General features: G+C 36.5%; 4 protein-coding genes across 4 annotated transcripts; all 4 read right to left on the bottom strand.

The window, feature by feature from the left end:
* Positions 1-3,338: 3,338 nt before the first annotated feature.
* On the bottom strand, positions 3,339-4,961 carry LOC128133756 (uncharacterized). The gene is made up of 2 exons (XM_052771295.1): positions 4,569-4,961; positions 3,339-3,794 (listed from the first exon to the last, which is right to left on the bottom strand). Exons 1-2 carry the CDS (start codon positions 4,959-4,961, stop codon positions 3,339-3,341), a joined length of 849 nt encoding a protein of 282 aa, XP_052627255.1.
* A 1,948-nt stretch (positions 4,962-6,909) lies between these two features.
* Positions 6,910-8,532, bottom strand: LOC128133755 (uncharacterized). Its single transcript, XM_052771294.1, has 2 exons — positions 8,140-8,532; positions 6,910-7,365 (listed from the first exon to the last, which is right to left on the bottom strand). Exons 1-2 carry the CDS (start codon positions 8,530-8,532, stop codon positions 6,910-6,912), a joined length of 849 nt encoding a protein of 282 aa, XP_052627254.1.
* A 1,853-nt stretch (positions 8,533-10,385) lies between these two features.
* LOC128133754 (uncharacterized) lies at positions 10,386-12,567 on the bottom strand. The gene is made up of 3 exons (XM_052771293.1): positions 12,433-12,567; positions 11,554-12,090; positions 10,386-10,937 (listed from the first exon to the last, which is right to left on the bottom strand). Exons 1-3 carry the CDS (start codon positions 12,565-12,567, stop codon positions 10,386-10,388), a joined length of 1,224 nt encoding a protein of 407 aa, XP_052627253.1.
* Positions 12,568-13,957: 1,390 nt separating this feature from the next.
* On the bottom strand, positions 13,958-17,576 carry LOC111894923 (uncharacterized). Its single transcript, XM_052771292.1, has 5 exons — positions 17,260-17,576; positions 17,097-17,202; positions 16,700-16,991; positions 15,126-16,114; positions 13,958-14,509 (listed from the first exon to the last, which is right to left on the bottom strand). Exons 1-5 carry the CDS (start codon positions 17,574-17,576, stop codon positions 13,958-13,960), a joined length of 2,256 nt encoding a protein of 751 aa, XP_052627252.1.
* Between the last annotated feature and the right edge of the window lie 8,058 nt (positions 17,577-25,634).

The following is a 25,634-nucleotide window of genomic DNA, read 5'->3' as shown; positions in this document are numbered from 1 at the left end:
GCACAAATTCTCACATGGGTTTTTGTTTTCATCTGAACCTCCTAACCTTATGTCCCTTAATTGTTTAAAATCGTCAATAATGAAATAAAATTGAAGGAAATAAAGTTATATACATTATGAAAAGTAGGAGATTTGAACCTTCACTCCAATTGAGAATCAATATGACTTAAAATCTTCATCGAGCATAAGCATCTGAAAGTTAAGTCAAGAGACGATTAATCACAAGGTTCTATAAAAGATTATTACGGAAAGTCTTTTATTATATTTTTGAAATTCGTTTTTCTGAATGTTTTTGGAAATATTGGTTATTTCAATGTTTTTGGAATTTTTGAAAAGAAAACAATTTTCAAATGTTTTTGAATTTTCTTTTTGAATGAAAGTAAACACACTTTTGTACAAACAAAAAGTAAAAGTTTAAGGATGGATGTTATCTGGATTTAACATTCCTAGACGGCCTAGGAAGTATTGAAACTTTGTTTCATCGAGAGCCTTAGTGAAGACATCGGCAATTTGATCTTCGGAGTTGATGAAGTGTAGTTCGATATGACCCTTTTGAATGTTGTCTTTGATAAAGTCATATCGAATGTCGATGTGCTTTGTCATGGAATGGTGAACGGGATTGTGAGAAATGGCAATTGCACTGGTTGAGTCACAAAATATGGGAATTTGTGAGATTTTGAATCCGTAGTCACGCAGTTGAGTTTGCATCCATATGACTTGTGAACAACAGCTGGTGGCAGCGACATATTCAGCTTCTGCTGTTGAAGTGGATACACAAGTCTGTTTCTTTGAAGTCCAACTCACTAGTCTACCTCCTAGGAATTGACAGCTACCAGATGTACTCTTCCTATCTAGCTTGCATCCTCCGTAGTCTGAGTCGGTGAAGGCGTTCAGCTGAAAATCGGATTTAGCTGGATACCAAAGGCCATGTTTGGGAGTGCCTTTAAGGTATTTGAAGATGCGTTTCACAGCAACTACATGGTATTCCATAGGATTTTCTTGGTATCTAGCACAGACACATGTAAAAAACATGATGTCAGGTCTGCTGGCAATGAGGTATAAGAGTGATCCGATCATTCCACGATATCTTTTCTGGTCAACGGGTTTGCCATTTAAGTCTGCATCAATTTTGTATCCAAAAGCCATTGGGGTTTTTGTGGTATTGGATTTTTCCATTGAAAAACGAGTGAGTAGGTTTTTGACATAATTCTCTTGGTTGATGAAAATGCCATCAGTTGACTGTTTAATTTGAAGTCCGTGAAAAGTAGTCATCTCCCCAATCATGCTAATTTCAAATTTGCTCTTCATTAAATCTGCAAACCTAATACTTAAAGATTCAATAGTAGAACCGAAAATAATGTCATCAACATATATTTGTACAATTAAAAGATGTTTATTAAAGATTTTACGAAAAAAGGTTGGATCGATTGAAACTCTTTTAAAACCTGATTCTTCGAGAAAGGTTGACAACGTGGCATACCAGGCTCGGGGTGCTTGTTTCAAGCCATAGACAGCTTTCTGCAATTTAAAGTTGTGATCGGGAAATTTGGGATCTTCGAAACCTAGTGGTTTTTGGATGTATACTTCACGATCTATCTCTCCGTGTAGGAATGCACATTTAACGTCCATTTGGAATACTTTGAAGTTCTTATGTGCAGCATATGCAAGAAAGATGCGAATTGCTTCAATTCTAGCAACTGGAGCATATGTTTCATCGTAGTCGATTCCTTCTTGTTGTGAATATCCTTTGACTACAAGACGTGCCTTGTTTCGACAAATGATTCCTTGATCGTCAGTCTTGTTTCTGTATACCCATCTTGAACATATAACGATAACATCGGGTGGAGTAGGAACAAGATTCCATACGTCATTTCTTTCAAATTATGCTAGCTCTTCTTGCATAGCTTTTACCCAGTCTAGATCTTTTATAGCAGAATGTATGGTTTTGGGTTCAGTCGTGGATAAAAAGGCTCCAAATAAACATTCATTTGTGGATGCGGCTCTAGTCTAAATGCCTAAGTTGGGATCTCCGATGATTTGGTCTGTTGGATGATTTCTGGTCCACTTTATTAAGCAATTCTCTTCCGCTATAATAATTGGAGTTTCAGTATCCCATTGTTCTTCTCCAGGAGTTTCATCTTGGAATAGGTTTGAAGGTTCCCCCATAAATGATGCATCGGGGTTGTTTTGGCTATTTGGGGATTGGGTGTTTAAAGGAGGATTTGGTGTTTGTTCCAAAGAGGAAGTATGTGTTGGTGGTTCCCCCTCGAATTGATTTGCATCATTTTGGTTTGTTTGTGGAATAACTTCACTGGGTGTTCCTTTAGGATCAATTAAAGTAGTTAGAAGTTCAGAATTGTAAGCAGTTTTTGGTTGTTCAAAAAGTAAATCAAGATCGATTTCAATGTCTATGTCAGGAGAAGGTCTTTGTTGAATTGGATTTTGAAAAATATTTTCAATCATTTTTGAACCAAAATGTTCACGATCCAATTTCCTGACATAAAATTCATCGAAATGAACATCGGTACTTTCTTCAATTACTCTGGTACGTTTGTTCAGTACTCTATAAGTAGCTGAAGAAAATGAGTAACCAAGGAAAATTCCTTCATCCGACCTTGATTCAAATTTTGAAAGGTGATCTTTATTGTTCTTTACGAAGCATCGACAACCAAAAATATGGAAAAACTTCATGTTTGGTTTTCGGTTGTTAATGACTTCATATGGTGTTTTATGAAGATGTTTATGGATTAAGGAACGATTTTGAGTGTAGCAAGCTATGGCTATTGCTTCTTCCCAGAAGTATTGTGGCAGATCAGCGAAGATAAGCATTGATCTTGCAGCTTCACATAGAGTTCGGTTCCTTCTTTCGACAACACCATTCTGTTGTGGAGTGTATAGGGCTGAGAAGTTATGTTCAATTCCTTTGTATTTGAGAAATGAATCTAGAGTATTGTTTTTGAACTCTAAACCATTATCACTTTGGATTCTTCGAACAGGTCGTTTCAGCTTCAGCTCGATTTGTTTGATGAATTTGATCATCTCTTCAGGTGCTTCTGACTTTAGTCTTAAGAAAAAGACCCAAGTAAAGCGCGAGAAACCATAAACGACAACAAGAATGTAATTCTTCCCTTGTATGGTTTGGGTTTTGGCAGGGCCACAAAGGTCTATGTGCAACAACTCTAGTGGTTCGGATACACTAGATTCTGAGATGCTTTTGTGAGTGGATTTGGAAAGTTTTCCTTTTTCACATGCGGCACAAAGAGTTTCGTTATCAAGCTTCAGAAGTGGTAGCCCTCGAACAAGATCATCGCCGATTAATTTGTTGATGTACCCAAAGTTTAGATGGGAAAGGCGACGTTGCCATAACCAACTAATATATGTTGGGGCTTTAGATAGCAGACATATATGGGTTTACCAAAGATAAGATCCATGTCAAGTGGATACATATTTCCGGCACGGTCAGAATCAACTATAACATCTTTGGTTTTGGTGTCCATGATCAAGCTTCGTTGTTTGGTGAAAAGAACTTCAAGATTGTTATCACATAGTTGAGAAACACTGATGAGGTTGTGTTTCGGGTCATCGACGAAGGCAACTTTCTTTATGGTAAATCTACCATTTGTTATGTTTCCATAACCTTTGATTTTTGCTTTCATGTTGTTTCCGAAGGTAACATCTTGATTGGTCTGTATAGGTTTGCAGTCATGTAAGTAGTTCCGATTTCCTGTCATATGCTTGGAGCAGCCACTATCAATATACCATGTATCATCATTGGGTTCTCCAGCATTAAGTACCTACAATCAGATAGAAAGTTTAGGTACCCAAATCTGAATGGGTCCTGGTTTGTCAGTTGTTATTTTGGGTGCTTTGCTTGATGAATTTCTTTTATCATTTGACTTCACATTATTGTAATGGTTTGGTTTATGATGATGGAATGGTTGAGGTTTGATTTAATCTATCAATTTTACCCAAAATGTGATTTGTTTTTGAAAACCTGTGGGTTGATAAGATTCGTGATTTGGTGAAAGATATCCTAGATGTGAAGGTTTGTTTGAAAATTTTTCTTCATATCTGGGATGTGATGGGCGGTTTTGAAAAGCTTTTTGATGATGATGGTTTGAAACTTTCTGATGTAATGGTTTTTGAAAGTTCCTTGAATGATTAAAAGTGATATCTTGAAAGCGGTTTTCAAAAGGTTTTTGAAAAGGTTTTGGTTTTTTTTTTGGAAACCTGTTTATGAGGTATGACGTAGGGTTTAACTGGTTTCTTTGGTTGGTTTTCAAAAATGTTTGGCATGATAAGTGGGGTTTTGGTGACTTGAATGGATTTTTTGCTTGTTTGTTGTTTCTTGGAGTATTTTTGTCCCAGACTAGTTTTTCCAACAATTGATGAAGTCATTGTAGGAAAAACAGTTGGTATAGAAGTACTACCATCCTCATAAGAGGAATTTTCTCCATTCAAAAAGTTTTTGAGTTTAGTGGTTCCATCGGTATGTTTGATTTGGTGAGTTAAAGAACTTGTAGAGTTTGTTTCAGAATTTACAACTCTTTTGAAAGACTTTTTGAAACACTGAAAGCAGTATCATCTGGACTATAGTTGATAACTGTTTCGTCATCTGAATCTTCCACATTAACAGATGTAAAAAGATCTGGTAGAGTAGATGCAAAGTTTTCACAATGCGTCATGTTTTCCTCTTTTGCTTGTTTAATTTCAAAGGATTCTCTTCCAGTTCCTGGTCTATAATTCGTATCAATTTTGTCAGTTCCTAAGGTGTTTTCCTTTGTGAAAATATCATCACTTAGTTTTCTAGCAACTTTGATAGAATCCATATTCCATATCAGTCTTTTATTCTCGGTTTTAAGAGAATTGATTTGTTTTAAAGAATCAGTCAGTTTTTCATTTAGAATATTGTATTTATCAGTTGATTCTTGAAAGTCTTGTTTCAATTGAAGGATTTCCATTTCTAAAACATCTTTTGTTTCACAAGAAATGATTGACTGATTTTTTAGTTCCAAATCCTTTTTTTGACTTAGGGACTGGTTTAATTGTTCCAAGACGTGATTATAATCGTCTGATTTTCTTTCAACGTCTCTTTCCAATTTGCTTTTAGTTCTTGTTTATTCTCCAAATTTGATTTGCAAGGTTTGTAACTCAGATTTGCAAATATCATAATTGACCATCGTGTCATGATATGTTTTGAGATCAGTTTCCAGACTAGTCTCAATTTTGGTTATGTGGGTCTCAAAAATTGTTTTGGAAAAAACCAAGTTCAGAGATCATAGACCATACCTGTTCTATGACGTTTGGAGCTCTTGAAGGTATTTCAACACCAGCTACGAAGCAGAAGTTTGATTGTGCTTGTTCATTATCAGCTTCGTCATCAGATGTTGGCCAGTATTCTACGCTTGGTTCATGGATTGCCATCAATGTTTTTTTCTTTTCTTGGTTTTCCAGCTTCTTCAATTCATCGGCTCTTTGAGCATACTATGCTGAGTCTTTGATTTTGGTTTTGTTTTTGGCTCGACATTCTCTGGCATAGTGATTAGTTCCTTTGCAGTTGTAACAAATGATCACATCTTCATCACTGTCATCCTTTTGACTCTTAATCGGATGTCTTTCAGGTGCTTGAGTTTGGGCTTGTTGGGAAGGTTGAGAATGGTTTTGTTGGAATCCAAAATTTTGGTTGTTTTGAAAACCATTGTTTTGATTGTTGTAACCTTGATTTCGGAAACATCTGTTTTGATTTTGAAAACTGTTGTTTGGATTGTGATTATGACCTGAGTTGGGATCGTTTTGAAATCCATGGTTAAGAAAACCTTGGTTTGAGTTATTTTGGAAAGAAGGTCTTTGAGAATTTTGTCCAAAGTAAGGTCTAGGTTGAAAACCTGAGTTGTTTTGTCCAAAAGATGGTCTTGGTTGAAAACTTGAGTTATTTTGTCCAAAAGATGGTCTTGGTTGAAAATTTGGTCTAAAATTTGATTGACCATGATTTGGGATAAATCTCTGGAGATTTGTGTTTGCAACCAAAGCACACAGTTGTTGATAATCTACTTCATCATTCGAATCAGACTGGAAGGTTTGGTTTTGAAAAGATGTAGTCTGATTAAAATGATTAAAGTTTTGATCAATGAAAGGTGTTTGGTTTTATGAAGTTGTGGACACAAGAGCAAGTGGTCCTCCAAAAGCTGCAATGGTTGGTGGGTCAATTGAGGATTCATACGATTGACGTTCTCCATACAAATTGTACAAAGATTGGGTATGAATAGCTGGATTTCCCTGAATAATGAGTTTAACCATTTTCTAGCTTTCGAAAAGATTGTTTAAAAACTTGAGATTTATCTCGTGTTGTGTCTATTGCTTCTTCCCAGAAGTATTGTGGCAGATCAGCGAAGATAAGCATTGATCTTGCAGCTTCACATAGAGTTCGGTTCCTTCTTTCGACAACACCGTTCTGTTGTGGAGTGGATAGGGCTGAGAAGTTATGTTCAATTCCTTTGTCTTTGAGAAATGAATCTAGAGTATTGTTTTTGAACTCTAAACCATTATCACTTCGGATTCTTCGAACAGGTCGTTTCAGCTTCAGCTCGATTTGTTTGATGAATTTGATCATCTCTTCAGGTGCTTCTGACTTTAGTCTTAAGAAAAAGACCCAAGTAAAGCGCGAGAAACCATAAACGACAACAAGAATGTAATTCTTCCCTTGTATGGTTTGGGTTTTGGCAGGGCCACAAAGGTCTATGTGCAACAACTCTAGTGGTTCGGATACACTAGATTCTGAGATGCTTTTGTGAGTGGATTTGGAAAGTTTTCCTTTTTCACATGCGGCACAAAGAGTTTCGTTATCAAGCTTCAGAAGTGGTAGCCCTCGAACAAGATCATCGCCGATTAATTTGTTGATGTACCCAAAGTTTAGATGGGAAAGGCGACGTTGCCATAACCAACTAATATATGTTGGGGCTTTAGATAGAAGACATATATGGGTTTACCAAAGATAAGATCCATGTCAAGTGGATACATATTTCCGGCACGGTCAGAATCAACTATAACATCTTTGGTTTTGGTGTCCATGATCAAGCTTCGTTGTTTGGTGAAAAGAACTTCAAGATTGTTATCACATAGTTGAGAAACACTGATGAGGTTGTGTTTCGGGTCATCGACGAAGGCAACTTTCTTTATGGTAAATCTACCATTTGTTATGTTTCCATAACCTTTGATTTTTGCTTTCATGTTGTTTCCGAAGGTAACATCTTGATTGGTCTGTATAGGTTTGCAGTCATGTAAGTAGTTCCGATTTCCTGTCATATGCTTGGAGCAGCCACTATCAATATACCATGTATCATCATTGGGTTCTCCAGCATTAAGTACCTACAATCAGATAGAAAGTTTAGGTACCCAAATCTGAATGGGTCCTGGTTTGTCAGTTGTTATTTTGGGTGCTTTGCTTGATGAATTTCTTTTATCATTTGACTTCACATTATTGTAATGGTTTGGTTTATGATGATGGAATGGTTGAGGTTTGATTTAATCTATCAATTTTACCCAAAATGTGATTTGTTTTTGAAAACCTGTGGGTTGATAAGATTCGTGATTTGGTGAAAGATATCCTAGATGTGAAGGTTTGTTTGAAAATTTTTCTTCATATCTGGGATGTGATGGGCGGTTTTGAAAAGCTTTTTGATGATGATGGTTTGAAACTTTCTGATGTAATGGTTTTTGAAAGTTCCTTGAATGATTAAAAGTGATATCTTGAAAGCGGTTTTCAAAAGGTTTTTGAAAAGGTTTTGGTTTTTTTTTTGGAAACCTGTTTATGAGGTATGACGTAGGGTTTAACTGGTTTCTTTGGTTGGTTTTCAAAAATGTTTGGCATGATAAGTGGGGTTTTGGTGACTTGAATGGATTTTTTGCTTGTTTGTTGTTTCTTGGAGTATTTTTGTCCCAGACTAGTTTTTCCAACAATTGATGAAGTCGTTGTAGGAAAAACAGTTGGTATAGAAGTACTACCATCCTCATAAGAGGAATTTTCTCCATTCAAAAAGTTTTTGAGTTTAGTGGTTCCATCGGTATGTTTGATTTGGTGAGTTAAAGAACTTGTAGAGTTTGTTTCAGAATTTACAACTCTTTTGAAAGACTTTTTGAAACACTGAAAGCAGTATCATCTGGACTATAGTTGATAACTGTTTCGTCATCTGAATCTTCCACATTAACAGATGTAAAAAGATCTGGTAGAGTAGATGCAAAGTTTTCACAATGCGTCATGTTTTCCTCTTTTGCTTGTTTAATTTCAAAGGATTCTCTTCCAGTTCCTGGTCTATAATTCGTATCAATTTTGTCAGTTCCTAAGGTGTTTTCCTTTGTGAAAATATCATCACTTAGTTTTCTAGCAACTTTGATAGAATCCATATTCCATATCAGTCTTTTATTCTCGGTTTTAAGAGAATTGATTTGTTTTAAAGAATCAGTCAGTTTTTCATTTAGAATATTGTATTTATCAGTTGATTCTTGAAAGTCTTGTTTCAATTGAAGGATTTCCATTTCTAAAACATCTTTTGTTTCACAAGAAATGATTGACTGATTTTTTAGTTCCAAATCCTTTTTTTGACTTAGGGACTGGTTTAATTGTTCCAAGACGTGATTATAATCGTCTGATTTTCTTTCAACGTCTCTTTCCAATTTGCTTTTAGTTCTTGTTTATTCTCCAAATTTGATTTGCAAGGTTTGTAACTCAGATTTGCAAATATCATAATTGACCATCGTGTCATGATATGTTTTGAGATCAGTTTCCAGACTAGTCTCAATTTTGGTTATGTGGGTCTCAAAAATTGTTTTGGAAAAAACCAAGTTCAGAGATCATAGACCATACCTGTTCTATGACGTTTGGAGCTCTTGAAGGTATTTCAACACCAGCTACGAAGCAGAAGTTTGATTGTGCTTGTTCATTATCAGCTTCGTCATCAGATGTTGGCCAGTATTCTACGCTTGGTTCATGGATTGCCATCAATGTTTTTTTCTTTTCTTGGTTTTCCAGCTTCTTCAATTCATCGGCTCTTTGAGCATACTATGCTGAGTCTTTGATTTTGGTTTTGTTTTTGGCTCGACATTCTCTGGCATAGTGATTAGTTCCTTTGCAGTTGTAACAAATGATCACATCTTCATCACTGTCATCCTTTTGACTCTTAATCGGATGTCTTTCAGGTGCTTGAGTTTGGGCTTGTTGGGAAGGTTGAGAATGGTTTTGTTGGAATCCAAAATTTTGGTTGTTTTGAAAACCATTGTTTTGATTGTTGTAACCTTGATTTCGGAAACATCTGTTTTGATTTTGAAAACTGTTGTTTGGATTGTGATTATGACCTGAGTTGGGATCGTTTTGAAATCCATGGTTAAGAAAACCTTGGTTTGAGTTATTTTGGAAAGAAGGTCTTTGAGAATTTTGTCCAAAGTAAGGTCTAGGTTGAAAACCTGAGTTGTTTTGTCCAAAAGATGGTCTTGGTTGAAAACTTGAGTTATTTTGTCCAAAAGATGGTCTTGGTTGAAAATTTGGTCTAAAATTTGATTGACCATGATTTGGGATAAATCTCTGGAGATTTGTGTTTGCAACCAAAGCACACAGTTGTTGATAATCTACTTCATCATTCGAATCAGACTGGAAGGTTTGGTTTTGAAAAGATGTAGTCTGATTAAAATGATTAAAGTTTTGATCAATGAAAGGTGTTTGGTTTTATGAAGTTGTGGACACAAGAGCAAGTGGTCCTCCAAAAGCTGCAATGGTTGGTGGGTCAATTGAGGATTCATACGATTGACGTTCTCCATACAAATTGTACAAAGATTGGGTATGAATAGCTGGATTTCCCTGAATAATGAGTTTAACCATTTTCTAGCTTTCGAAAAGATTGTTTAAAAACTTGAGATTTATCTCGTGTTGTGTCTATTGCTTCTGCCCAAAAGTATTGTGGCAGATCAGCGAAGATAAGCATTGATCTTGCAGCTTCACATAGAGTTCGGTTCCTTCTTTCGACAACACCGTTCTGTTGTGGAGTGGATAGGGCTGAGAAGTTATGTTCAATTCCTTTGTCTTTGAGAAATGAATCTAGAGTATTGTTTTTGAACTCTAAACCATTATCACTTCGGATTCTTCGAACAGGTCGTTTCAGCTTCAGCTCGATCTGTTTGATGAAGTTGATCATCTCTTTAGGCGCTTCTGATTTTAGTCTTAAGAAAAAGACCCAAGTAAAGCACGAGAAACCATCAACGACAACAAGAATGTACTTCTTCCCTTGTATGGTTTGAGTTTTGGCAGGGCCACAAAGGTCTATGTGCAACAACTCTAGTGGTTCGGATACACTAGCTTCTGAGATGCTTTTGTGTGTGGATTTGGAAAGTTTTCCTTTTTAACATGCGGCACAAAGAGTTTCGTTATCAAGCTTCAGAAGTGGTAGCCCTCGAACAAGATCATCGCCGATTAATTTGTTGATGTACCCAAAGTTTAGATGGGAAAGGCGACGGTGCCATAACCAACTAATATCTGCTGGGGCTTTAGATAGCAGACATATATCGGGTTTACCATAGATAAGATCCATGTCAAGTGGATACATATTTCCGGCACGGTCAGAATCAACTATAACATCTTTGGTTTTGGTGTCCATGATCAAGCTTCGTTGTTTGGTGAAAAGAACTTCAAGAATGTTATCACATAGTTGAGAAACACTGATGAGGTTGTGTTTCAGGTCATCGACGAAGGCAACTTTCTTTATGGTAAAATTACCATTTGTTATGTTTCCATAACCTTTGATTTTTGCTTTCATGTTGTTTCCGAAGGTAACATCTTGATTGGTTTGTATAGGTTTGAAGTCACGTAAGTAGTTCCGGTTTCCTGTCATATGCTTGGAGTAGCCACTATCAATATACCATGTATCATCATTGGGTTCTCCAGCATTAAGTACCTGCAATCAGATAGAAAGTTTAGGTACCCAAATCTGAATGGGTCCTGGTTTGTCAGTTGTTATTTTGGGTGCTTTGCTTGATGAATTTCTTTTATCATTTGACTTCACATTATTGTAATGGTTTGGTTTATGATGATGGAATGCTTGAGGTTTGATTTGATCTATCAATTTTACCCAAAATGTGATTTGTTTCTGAAAACCTGTGGGTTGATAAGATTTGTGATTTGGTGAAAGATATCCTAGATGTGAAGGTTTGTTTGAAAATTTTTCTTCATATCTGGGATGTGATGGGCGGTTTTGAAAAGCTTTTTGATGATGATGGTTTGAAACTTTCTGATGTAATGGTTTTTGAAAGTTCCTTGAATGATTAAAAGTGATATCTTGAAAGCGGTTTTCAAAAGGTTTTTGAAAAGGTTTTGGTTTTTTTTTTGGAAACCTGTTTATGAGGTATGACGTAGGGTTTAACTGGTTTCTTTGGTTGGTTTTCAAAAATGTTTGGCATGATAAGTGGGGTTTTGGTGACTTGAATGGATTTTTTGCTTGTTTGTTGTTTCTTGGAGTATTTTTGTCCCAGACTAGTTTTTCCAACAATTGATGAAGTCATTGTAGGAAAAACAGTTGGTATAGAAGTACTACCATCCTCATAAGAGGAATTTTCTCCATTCAAAAAGTTTTTGAGTTTAGTGGTTCCATCGGTATGTTTGATTTGGTGAGTTAAAGAACTTGCAGAGTTTGTTTCAGAATTTACAACTCTTTTGAAAGACTTTTTGGAAACACTGAAAGCATTATCATCTGGACTACAGTTGATAACTGTTTCGTCATCTGAATCTTCCTCATTAACAGATGTGAAAAGATCTGGTAGAGTAGATGCAGAGTTTTCACAATGCGTCTTGTTTTCCTCTTTTGCTTGTTTAATTTCAAAGGATTCTCTTCCAATTCCTGGTCTATAATTCGTATCAATTTTGTCAGTTCCTAAGGTGTTTGCCTTTGTGAAAATATCATCACTTAGTTTTCTAGCAACTTTGATAGAATCCATATTCCATATCAGTCTTTTATTCTCGGTTTTAAGAGAATTGATTTGTTTTAAAGAATCAGTCAGTTTTTCATTTAGAATATTGTATTTATCAGTTGATTCTTGAAAGTCTTGTTTCAACTGAAGGATTTCCATTTCTAAAACATCTTTTGTTTCACAAGAAATGATTGACTGATTTTTTAGTTCCAAATCCTTTTTTTGAATTAGGGACTGGTTTAATTGTTCCAAGACGTGATTATAATCGTCTGATTTTCTTTCAACGTCTCTTTCCAATTTGCTTTTAGTTCTTGTTTATTCTCCAAATTTGATTTGCAAGGTTTGTAACTCAGATTTGCAAATATCATAATTGACCATCGTGTCATGATATGTTTTGAGATCAGTTTCCAGACTAGTCTCAATTTTGGTTATGTGGGTCTCAAAAATTGTTTTGGAAAAACCAAGTTCAGAGATCATAGACCATACCTGTTCTATGACGTTTGGAGCTCTTGAAGGTATTTCAACACCAGCTACGAAGCAGAAGTTTGATTGTGCTTGTTCATTATCAGCTTCGTCATCAGATGTTGGCCAGTATTCTACGCTTGGTTCATGGATTGCCATCAATGTTTTTTTCTTTTCTTGGTTTTCCAGCTTCTTCAATTCATCGGCTCTTTGAGCATACTATGCTGAGTCTTTGATTTTGGTTTTGTTTTTGGCTCGACATTCTCTGGCATAGTGATTAGTTCCTTTGCAGTTGTAACAAATGATCACATCTTCATCACTGTCATCCTTTTGACTCTTAATCGGATGTCTTTCAGGTGCTTGAGTTTGGGCTTGTTGGGAAGGTTGAGAATGGTTTTGTTGGAATCCAAAATTTTGGTTGTTTTGAAAACCATTGTTTTGATTGTTGTAACCTTGATTTCGGAAACATCTGTTTTGATTTTGAAAACTGTTGTTTGGATTGTGATTATGACCTGAGTTGGGATCGTTTTGAAATCCATGGTTAAGAAAACCTTGGTTTGAGTTATTTTGGAAAGAAGGTCTTTGAGAATTTTGTCCAAAGTAAGGTCTAGGTTGAAAACCTGAGTTGTTTTGTCCAAAAGATGGTCTTGGTTGAAAACTTGAGTTATTTTGTCCAAAAGATGGTCTTGGTTGAAAATTTGGTCTAAAATTTGATTGACCATGATTTGGGATAAATCTCTGGAGATTTGTGTTTGCAACCAAAGCACACAGTTGTTGATAATCTACTTCATCATTCGAATCAGACTGGAAGGTTTGGTTTTGAAAAGATGTAGTCTGATTAAAATGATTAAAGTTTTGATCAATGAAAGGTGTTTGGTTTTATGAAGTTGTGGACACAAGAGCAAGTGGTCCTCCAAAAGCTGCAATGGTTGGTGGGTCAATTGAGGATTCATACGATTGACGTTCTCCATACAAATTGTACAAAGATTGGGTATGAATAGCTGGATTTCCCTGAATAATGAGTTTAACCATTTTCTAGCTTTCGAAAAGATTGTTTAAAAACTTGAGATTTATCTCGTGTTGTGTCTATTGCTTCTGCCCAAAAGTATTGTGGCAGATCAGCGAAGATAAGCATTGATCTTGCAGCTTCACATAGAGTTCGGTTCCTTCTTTCGACAACACCGTTCTGTTGTGGAGTGGATGGGGCTGAGAAGTTATGTTCAATTCCTTTGTCTTTGAGAAATGAATCTAGAGTATTGTTTTTGAACTCTAAACCATTATCACTTCGGATTCTTCGAACAGGTCGTTTCAGCTTCAGCTCGATCTGTTTGATGAAGTTGATCATCTCTTTAGGTGCTTCTGATTTTAGTCTTAAGAAAAAGACCCAAGTAAAGCACGAGAAACCATCAACGACAACAAGAATGTACTTCTTCCCTTGTATGGTTTGAGTTTTGGCAGGGCCACAAAGGTCTATGTGCAACAACTCTAGTGGTTCGGATACACTAGCTTCTGAGATGCTTTTGTGCGTGGATTTGGAAAGTTTTCCTTTTTAACATGCGGCACAAAGAGTTTCGTTATCAAGCTTCAGAAGTGGTAGCCCTCGAACAAGATCATCGCCGATTAATTTGTTGATGTACCCAAAGTTTAGATGGGAAAGGCGACGGTGCCATAACCAACTAATATCTGCTGGGGCTTTAGATAGCAGACATATATCGGGTTTACCATAGATAAGATCCATGTCAAGTGGATACATATTTCCGGCACGGTCAGAATCAACTATAACATCTTTGGTTTTGGTGTCCATGATCAAGCTTCGTTGTTTGGTGAAAAGAACTTCAAGAATGTTATCACATAGTTGAGAAACACTGATGAGGTTGTGTTTCAGGTCATCGACGAAGGCAACTTTCTTTATGGTAAAATTACCATTTGTTATGTTTCCATAACCTTTGATTTTTGCTTTCATGTTGTTTCCGAAGGTAACATCTTGATTGGTTTGTATAGGTTTGAAGTCACGTAAGTAGTTCCGGTTTCCTGTCATATGCTTGGAGTAGCCACTATCAATATACCATGTATCATCATTGGGTTCTCCAGCATTAAGTACCTGCAATCAGATAGAAAGTTTAGGTACCCAAATCTGAATGGGTCCTGGTTTGTCAGTTGTTATTTTGGGTGCTTTGCTTGATGAATTTCTTTTATCATTTGACTTCACATTATTGTAATGGTTTGGTTTATGATGATGGAATGCTTGAGGTTTGATTTTATCTATCAATTTTACCCAAAATGTGATTTGTTTCTGAAAACCTGTGGGTTGATAAGATTTGTGATTTGGTGAAAGATATCCTAGATGTGAAGGTTTGTTTGAAAAATTTTCTTCATATCTGGGATGTGATGGGCGGGTTTGAAAAGCTTTTTGATGATGATGGTTTGAAACTTTCTGATGTAATGGTTTTTGAAAGTTCCTTGAATGATTAAAAGTGATATCTTGAAAGCGGTTTTCAAAAGGTTTTTGAAAAGGTTTTGGTTTTTTTTTTGGAAACCTGTTTATGAGGTATGACGTAGGGTTTAACTGGTTTCTTTGGTTGGTTTTCAAAAATGTTTGGCATGATAAGTGGGGTTTTGGTGACTTGAATGGATTTTTTGCTTGTTTGTTGTTTCTTGGAGTATTTTTGTCCCAGACTAGTTTTTCCAACAATTGATGAAGTCAGTGTAGGAAAAACAGTTGGTATAGAAGTACTACCATCCTCATAAGAGGAATTTTCTCCATTCAAAAAGTTTTTGAGTTTAGTGGTTCCATCAGTATGTTTGATTTGGTGAGTTAAAGAACTTGCAGAGTTTGTTTCAGAATTTACAACTCTTTTGAAAGACTTTTTGGAAACACTGAAAGCATTATCATCTGGACTACAGTTGATAACTGTTTCGTCATCTGAATCTTCCTCATTAACAGATGTGAAAAGATCTGGTAGAGTAGATGCAGAGTTTTCACAATGCGTCATGTTTTCCTCTTTTGCTTGTTTAATTGCAAAGGATTCTCTTCCAATTCCTGGTCTATAATTCGTATCAATTTTGTCAGTTCCTAAGGTGTTTGCCTTTGTGAAAATATCATCACTTAGTTTTCTAGCAACTTTGATAGAATCCATATTCCATATCAGTCTTTTATTCTCGGTTTTAAGAGAATTGATTTGTTTTAAAGAATCAGTCAGTTTTTCATTTAGAATATTGTATTTATCAGTTGATTCTTGAAAGTCTTGTTTCAACTGAAGGATTTCCATTTCTAAAACATCTTTTGTTTCAGAAGAAATGATTGACTGATTTTTTAGTTCCAAATCCCTTTTTTGAATTAGGGACTGATTTAATTGTTCCAAGACGTGATTATAATCTTCTGGTTTTCTTTCAACGTCTCTTTCCAATTTGCTTTTAGTTCTTGTTGATTCTCCAAATTTGAGTTGCAAGGTTTGTAACTCAGATTTGCAAATATCATAATTGACCATTGTGTCATGATATGTTTTGAGATCAGTTTCCAGACTAGTCTCAATTTTGGTTATGTGGGACTCAAAAATTGTTTTGGAAAAACCAAGTTCAGAGATCATAGACCATACCTGTTCTATGACGTTTGGAGCTCTTGAAGGTATTTCAACACCAGCTACGAAGCAGAAGTTTGATTGTGCTTGTTCATTATCAGCTTCGTCATCAGATGTTGGCCAGTATTCTACGCTTGGTTCATGGATTGCCATCAATGTTTTTATCTTTTCTTGGTTTTCCAGCTTCTTCAATTCATCGGCTCTTTGAGCATACTATGCTGAGTCTTTGATTTTGGTTTTGTTTTTGGCTCGACATTCTCTGGCATAGTGATTAGTTCCTTTGCAGTTGTAACAAATGATCACATCTTCATCACTGTCATCCTTTTGACTCTTAATCGGATGTCTTTCAGGTGCTTGAGTTTGGGCTTGTTGGGAAGGTTGAGAATGGTTTTGTTGGAATCCAAAATTTTGGTTGTTTTGAAAACCATTGTTTTGATTGTTGTAACCTTGATTTCGGAAACATCTGTTTTGATTTTGAAAACTGTTGTTTGGATTGTGATTATGACCTGAGTTGGGATCGTTTTGAAATCCATGGTTAAGAAAACCTTGGTTTGAGTTATTTTGGAAAGAAGGTCTTTGAGAATTTTGTCCAAAGTAAGGTCTAGGTTGAAAACCTGAGTTGTTTTGTCCAAAAGATGGTCTTGGTTGAAAACTTGAGTTATTTTGTCCAAAAGATGGTCTTGGTTGAAAATTTGGTCTAAAATTTGATTGACCATGATTTGGGATAAATCTCTGGAGATTTGTGTTTGCAACCAAAGCACACAGTTGTTGATAATCTGCTTCATCATTCGAATCAGACTGGAAGGTTTGGTTTTGAAAAGATGTAGTCTGATTAAAATGATTAAAGTTTTGATCAATGAAAGGTGTTTGGTTTTGTGAAGTTGTGGACACAAGAGCAAGTGGTCCTCCAAAAGCTGCAGTGGTTGGTGGGTTAATCAAGGATTCATACGATTGAAGTTCTCCATACAAATTGTACAAAGATTCGGTATGAATAGCTGGATTTCCCTAAATAATGAGTTTAACCATTTTCCAGCTTTCGAAAAGATTGTTTAAAAACTTGAGATTTATCTCGTGTTGTGTCTTTTTGATACCGAAATTGTTCATTTTAACCATAATCAAATTGAACCTATCATGAGTATCATGGATAGTTTCTGATGAAAGCATTTTGAAATTATCGAATTCATTCAAAACAGATGTTCTTTTGTTTCCGATAATTCTTTTATTTCCACAAAAACGATTTTTCAAATTTTCCTAAATTTGATTTGCGGTTAACATCATAATGTCATCCATTTGACTTAGAATATTGTGAGGTATTCCAGACACAAGTTCCTTTTTGGCTTGGAGTTCCAACTTTCTTATGATATCGGTTTGAGTGGCTTGATTTGTAGCAAGAGTAGCCATATTTTCTGGAGTAACATATGTTCCTTCTACACACTTCCAGATATCTTCATTTATAGCGTTAAGATGAAGATTCATACGGCCAACCCACGAATTATACTCTTCAGGAATAAGTATGGGTGCCCGTGAACCAGATCCTAAGCTATTTGCAATGGACACAGAGTTCATGTTGGAGTAATTTGCCAAAGACATTTTTTTTTGAATTTTTTTTTTAAAGGAGTTCGAACAAGTGATATTAAAATGAAAATTTTAAAGAAAAACTTATGGAAGGTTTATAAACGCTATAACCAAAAGTTTTTCGACAAAAATTTCAAGGTAAATCACACAAGCTCTGATACCAATTGTTGGATATTATTCCTTTTATATTAGCTCAGATATCGATTGTTGGAAATATAAAAATCTGATTACCACAACAAAAGGCTCGGTTACCAGTTATTATATGACAGATATATGAGTTAAAGGCATAAGATATAGATATATATAACGAATAATAATTGCGGAATAAGTATAAATATGAAAGCTATAAATGACTGAAAGCAATAATAATATAAATGACTGTATTTAAATGACGTAAAGCAATAAATAATATAAATGATTGTATTTAAATAACATCAAGCTATAAATAATATAAATGACTATATTTAAATGACATAAAGCTATAATAAAGTATATAAGAATATAAATATATATCAAGTAGGTTCGTCAATAAATTGACTGAACTGGACTCATGGAACGACTGGTCGATATTTGTTCTTTGAATGGACTGGTCGATATTGCGACTCTTGGAGCGATTGGTCGATATTTGTTCAATGATCAATCCGGTAAAAAGTTCATTTTCATGTAAATGGGTTGTTTACAAAACAATGCAAAGTACACGAGTCATGTATTTGTATACGGGTATAGGGTGTTTGAGGAGATTTGATGAGGTTGGAGTGGGTATTTGGAGGGTGTTAGGATGTGGAATAAGGTTTTAATTTTGGTGGTGTAAGGCAACAAAGATGGTGAAGTTGAAGGAGCTTTGGGTGGTGATGGATGTAGATTTTCGGAGTAAATCTCTCTGGATAGCCAATTCTCTCTTGCCTCTCTTTGGGGTTTCCCGTGCTCAAAATCGTCCACAAAAATTTCTATATGTAGGTAAGGTTCTGAAGAATTGATTGTGAAAATCTCTCTAGTAGTATTTTGGCTGTGTTGTGCTCGGTTTTTTGTTTTCTAACATGAAGATTTTGAACTCGAAAACAGAAATCTCTCTGGATAGCCAATTCTCTCTCGCGTCTCTTTGGGGTTTCCCGTGGTCAAAATCGTCCACGAAAATTTGTAGATGTAGGTAATGTCCTGAAGAATTGATGGTTAAAATCTCCCTAGTCTTATTGTGCTTGTAACGAGCCCAGTTTTCTTCGTTTTTGACTTGAAGATTCTAATGTCGATAAACAGCAAGGTGGTGATGGTTGTAGTGATTTGAAAGGGTTTTTGGAGGAGGTTTAAGGAGGGTATTTGGAGGGTGTTTGGAGATTATTTTGAGGTTGGAAGGAGGTTAATATAAGAGAGGTTTTTGGTGGTAAATGGTGTGATGAACAAAGATAGTGAAGATGAAAAACCTTTAGTTTCAATGAAGAAGATGAAGATGGTTGATGGTGTTCTTCTTTTCATTGTTGATGATCTTGGTGTTCTTCACTTAGCTTCTTGTTTGATCTTGGTGTTATTCATTTAGATCCAGGGATTTGTATTTGTTCTTGAAGAAGATGAAGATTGTTGATGTTCTTGGCAGTGTTTGTAGTTTGTAGGAAGTGTTAGAATATTACAAATGAACACACACACACTCACACACAAACTCATGTATACATATATACATTGAAACAAATATCTTCATCTAGTGTACTTGAGTTTAAGTGATAGAGTATGGCTGGTCATGCAAGTTGATGTAGAGTAGGAGGCAAAAAACATGGGTCTTCATTTGGCTTTTCATTTCCTTGACTTTGTTGACCATTCCTTGTAGACTATTCAACTTGTTGACTTTTCCACACATAGCAAATATATATAATACATATATACATATAACACACACACACACACACACACATATATATATATATATATATATGAAGTTGTTTAGTCACACATATGTGTTTTCATCATTCGCGTGTTTTCGTATTTTCCGTTTTGATCACGCATTCATGCAACCTGAAATAAGTGATAATATTTGTTAGATAATACAAAAACAGTTCGCCTTATTTCAGTGATGGTCACATACAAGGTCACATACAAAACATTTTTCAACAAAACCGATAAAACAATGTTTCATACCCATCGGGAGTGTGTAAGATCCTTAAACAAGGCGTAACAGGGTTTACGGACCTTGCAATGCAAAGTCGGACACTCGCGTTTGCCACACACGAACCCTCTCTTAATCGTTTTCACTCTATCTCTTTGTATGAGAAATCTCTCCAAGAATATGAAATCTCTCTCAAATCTCTCTAAGTATGTGAAATCTCTCCCAAAACTCTCTTTCTATGAGAAATCTCTCCAAGAATAGGAAATCTCTCTCAAATCTCTCTAAGTATGTGAAATCTCTCCCAAAACTCTCTTTGTATGAGAAATCTCTCCAAGAATATGAAATCTCTCTCAAATCTCTCCAAGAATGTAAAATTTCTCCCAAAACTCTCTTTGTATGAGAAATCTCTCCAAGAATATGAAATCTCTCCCAAATCTCTCTCAAAAATTCCCGTAACTTTTTGAAGTCATTCGGGTCATTCCGACCCTTAACCGGATCAAAAAGGGCTTGAATCGGGGTAAAAACGAATAAAATAGGCTTAAGGACCCGAAACCCTCTTAGGACTCGAAAGTCCTCTTAGGACCCGAAAGTCCTCTTAGGGACCGAGACCAAGAAGACCCGAACCCGAAGGCTCCAGGAAGAACCGAACCCGAAGGTCCTCTCAGGGCCGAACCTCGCACAAGACCCGAACCCGAAGCCGCGGTCCATTTCGCCCATGATGCCTTCGGTCCATTTCGCTTCTGACTGCTTCAGACCGAGCCTACTCTTCTCGCTGTAATGCTTCGCTTCGCCTCGCGCCTAGCCTCAGGAGGACCGAACCTCCGACCCAATCCGAGAGGCTTCGCTGCAAGATCAATTCTTTCCGGTTTTCGACTACGACTTCATTTTAGCTGCGTTTTTAATTGTTTTAATGCGAGATTTTCACCCAAAACTTTATTTTAACATATAAGGACCCTTAATTAATGATTTATCACGTTTTTAAGGATAAAACATTATCCAAAAAGAGTAGGTGAAGTACAAGAGGTGGAGTGTTGACTTTCCTTTATTCTATGACACAAGCAACCACCCATACCCACTCATGTCACTATTCCCCATCAGCCCTTACCTAGTCACTTCATTGTACTTTTCCCACCTTTTTTCCAACCTCACAATTGGTCAAAGGCTAGAAAAGTCTCCTCTCTCCTCACACTTCATTCATTCTCTCATTTTTCCACCAATAATCACACTCCAAACTCTCTCATCTTTCTCTCTCAATTTCGAGAACTTCAAGGAATACTCCAAGGCCTTTCTCCTTCATTTAATAAGTATCATCCTCTTTCTTATGATTATTACACATCCTCCTACTCAAAATCATAGGTTGCTTACACAAACATCATCACATTCTTGTTAGATCTTCGAATCTTCAAGTGATTCTTCAAGTGTTCTTCAGTTGGACACTTCTCTTCTTCAACACTCATCTACTGAAACTAATCAAGGTGAGTTCATACCCCTACATTTTTATGTTTTCTTAAGTTTTTTTTTTTTTTTTTTTTTTTTTTTTTGGGGGGGGGGGGGGGGGGGAATACAAGTTAAAACACCAAGAACATAACTAAATTTTTCTAACAGCTTTCATCAGAAAAAGTGGACTCCATTCACGGACTATTTTGGAAAACTTAAACATTGTTTTTTGAAAAAATGTTTTAGTTGTAAGTAGTTCCAGTTCTTAGCTTTAAAATGACTACTTGCACATCTCCATACGATTTTTCTACAATTTATGGTGATTTTTACAAAACTGCCTATCATTTCAAACACCAATCCGGACAAGTCTGTGATTATGGACTTTTTAACCCAAGTTGGAGGTCATTAAAAATCATGATAAAAATTATGAGCAAACTAGAGACATTTTGGGAACTCTCAGAATTTACGGATTTAGTTTTCGACTTCGTATGATTTTTTTATGACTTTTCTAAAACAGCGCAGGAAGGTTAAATTTGTTAACAGCATATAAATTTCATAACACTTTGTATTATGTTGAGCAAAGTGTATAACAATAAGTTCTAAATATTGAATGTGTTTCCTTGATAGTTTATCATCATAAACTGAAACTTAGTCATTCATAATAAGATTATTCATTCATTTAGAACACGTATATTAAGCTATAACAAGCATAGTTTATGGATTCATAACACAAATGCGTTTTCATAAAAGAGTTCTTATACATTATAAACGTTTTGGGATAAACTATAATAGGTATGGTTTATGTTTCCATTAACACAACAAACACATTTCGGAAGGTTTTATTCCCACAGAAAAAGGTTTTACACTCATGCACACCACACGTAAACTTGTTAACCTAAATTATGAGACAATCTCTTCCGTACGTTCGAGTGCGGAATCTAAATTCCTGATAGTTATAATCAGAGTCTCCTGGAGGGAGAATGTGATAATTGTGTATAGATCTATATTGGGTTAGACACCCCACACCAGAGCTTCTTGCAACAGCTAGACCGGCAGGTCTGAGGTGACAAGTGTCATTTCAGTTTCGCGACGCCTGAGAAACGTCGTGGCAGGTTTATTCAGTCATTAGTATGATTATAGCGGCTCACATAGGGATTTGACAACAAAAAGTTTACAGGGATTTTCATGAATCAAAAGGGGGTTTTATGTCGATTTAAAATCACTTTTTATATCAATAATTACAGATATTATGGTATATTTTCAGTTTTGGTATTTCAGACCACACATCATTCATTTCGGGATTTTTCTCAAATCAGAAAGGGTTTTACGCCAATTTAAAACCACATTTATATCCTTAAGTATGACATTTACTTGTTCATTTTCGGACCAGGCATTTAGGACCACATAACTTTTATAAGGAAAATATTGGATTTTTCTTGGTAACATACATCTCTTTTCAAAGATCGATTTTCAAACTCTTACTGTCAAAAGCTTATGAACTCACCAACCTTTGTGTTGACACTTTTCAAAACTACTTGTATTCTCAGGAATTCAGTGAAAACAGGAAATCAACAACGTTTTGAGGATGGGACTATAAATCGTCAAACAGTTCATTTTGTATCATAATGTAATTGATTCGAATCATGTAAACATATACTTTGATGTAACTTTTTCAATTATATTTATGATGGTTGTATTTACTTTGAGCACTATTATACTCGTTGTTGTGATACTCTACATGAAGTCCTCCACCCCCGGACGTTTCCGCCATCCTTGGTTTGGGGGTGTGACAGTACTTGATACAGGATGTGGTTTTCATATTTGTTCTTATTTGCAGGGCCTAAGAAGAGATATGGATGTGGAGCATAGGAAGATAAATTTGATCATGGGGAACAAAAGATCGTCGCCTATTACCAAGATCGGAGTTTACTCTTTAATGCTCAATAGTGGATTAGGATTAGATTTAAACGATTGTTGCTATTCGCCAGATATGGAAAGAAACGTCATTTCTTTTCATGGTTTATATAGACAAGGTTTTAGATATTCATTTGATAATGAAAAGGGTTCTGTTAATGCTTATCTTAATGGTGTATTTTATTTTGAAGGATTGCCTTGTAATGGAATATATGAAACTGTGATGGTTGTAGATAACTTAGGAAATGATGTGTTGTGTATTCTTTCATCCAATGGTTTGGATAAATCATGCTTGTGGCATTGTCATCTTGGACATGTCAACAATAAATGCATAGCCCAACTCCAAAAGGATAGAGTGTTGGAGCCATTCGACTTTACGGATGATGATGTGTGCGAGTCTTGTTTACTTGGAAATATGACCAAGTCACCCTTCACTGGCACTTGTGAGAGGGTGAGGGTCTATTGGATCTCATACACACCGATGTGTGTGGGCCCTTTAGATCAACCACAAGGGATGTGAGTAGCTTCTACGTGACTTTTACCGATAATTATAGCAGATATGGGTATATCTACGTAATCAAGCACAAGTCAGAAACCTTTGAAAAGTTCAAAGTGTTTAAACAAGAAGTGGAGAATCAGTTGGGAAGGAAACTACCTAAGTCTTGAATTCCACGACTATCTCAAGGAATGCAGAATCGTTTCACAATTGACGCCACCTAGGACACCATAGTTGAACGGTGTGGCTGAGAGGCATAATCGAACTTTGTTGGACATGGTTCATTCCATGACGAGTCATGCTTCATTACCTATCTCATTATGGGGTATACCTTACAGACTGCCGCCCATATCCTTAACTTAGTCCCTAAAAAGAAGGTTGCCAAAAACACCTCACGAGACGTGGATAGGGAAAGCTCCCACGTTGGCACATATCAAGGTTTGGGGTTGCGAGGTTTTCGTAAAATGAGAGACTCACAACAAGCTCGAACCTTGAAGTGAGCGGTGTATTTTCATCGGCTACCCTCAAAAGTCCTTTGGATATCTCTTCTATAGACCGAGTGTCAATGTTGTCTTCGTTGCGAGGAGAGGGGTTTTCCGAGAGCGAGAACTTGTAAGCCAAGGGGATAGTGGGAGGTAAATCGATCTTGAAGAGATTCAAGAGTCGAGCGATGAAGGAACCTCTAACGCTGGCGCTCAACCCGAGGAGGAAACTCCGGTTGAACCGATTGACGAGTCCTTGCCTCTTAGACGTTCCGAAAGATTTAGGGTTCAACCCCAATTTTATAGTCTTTATATTACTACCGAAGGGGATACATTCATTAGTGATAGTACACTAGTGAATCTGGACGAACCTAGCAGCTATAAGGAAGTCATGGTAGGCCCAGAGTCTGAAAAGTGGAAAGAGGCGATGGACAACAAGATTCAGTCCATGTATGACAACCAAGTTTGGAATTTGGTTGCCAATGTGCCAGGACGTAAGACGGTCGGGTGCAAGTGGATATTCAAGAAGAAGACCGACATGGAGGGGAATGTGCACACATATAAGTCGCGATTGTTCATGAAGGGTTTCACCCAAACTCCCGGAGTTGACTATGATGAAATCGTCTCACTAGTTGCCAAGATAAAGTCTATTAAGGGTGATGTTGGCCATTGTTGCATTTCGTGACTATGAAATATGGCAGATGGATGTCAAAACAACTTTCCTTAATGGGAAGTTGGCTGAGGATGTTTACATGGCTCATCCGGAGGGTTTTGTCAACGTGAAGAATCCCAATAGAGTATGCAAGAATGAGAAGTCCATTTATGGACTTAAGCAAGCATCTCGCAAATGGAATCTTTGTTTCGACGAGAAACTCAAAGAGTTTGGTTTTCTACGAAGCGAGGATGAATCATGTGTATATGTCAAAGCCAACGAGAGTATAGTTAGCTTCCTCGTATTGTATGTCGATGACATACTACTTATAGGAAACGACATCCCAACACTGTAGGAGGTTAAGTCTTGGCTCGGGAAGTGCTTCGCTATGGAGGACCTCAGAGAGGCTTCCTATATTTTGGGAATGAGGATAGTGTGAGACAAAAGTAAGAGACTAATAGGACTTAGTCAGAATACTTACTTGGACAAGGTACTAAAACGTTTTAGTATGGAGAATTCAAAGAAGGGGGAGTTACCGATCCAAAGTAATGTGAAGTTGATTAAGACTCAAAGTCCAAGTACCGAAGCCGAGATAGCATAAATGAGTTGAGTACCATACGCTTCCGTAGTTGGATCGATTATGTATGCTATGACTTGTACTCGCCCTGATATGGCCTTCGCTTTGAGCATGGTCAGCAGATATCAAGGGAACCCTAGCAAAGCACATTGGACCGCAATCAAGAATATTCTTAAGTACCTTCGGAAGACCAAGGAATGGTTTCTAGTCCTCGGTCGGAGTGATGACTTAAAGGTGCGAGGGTACAATGACGCTAGTTTTCAGACCGACAGGGACAACTACCGTTCGCAGTCAGGATGGTCTTTACCCTTAATGGAGGAGCAGTGACTTGGAAAAGTTCCAAGCAAGAGACCGTAGCTGATTCAATGTGCGAATTAGAGTACATTGCAGCGAGCAAAGCGTCAAAGGAGGCAATATGGTTGA

This window comes from Lactuca sativa, chromosome 4 (genome assembly GCF_002870075.4).
Source record: "Lactuca sativa cultivar Salinas chromosome 4, Lsat_Salinas_v11, whole genome shotgun sequence".
Lineage (NCBI taxonomy): Eukaryota > Viridiplantae > Streptophyta > Magnoliopsida > Asterales > Asteraceae > Lactuca > Lactuca sativa.
Note: the sequence above shows the minus strand (reverse complement) of the source record. Positions and strands in the feature narration are given on the sequence as shown.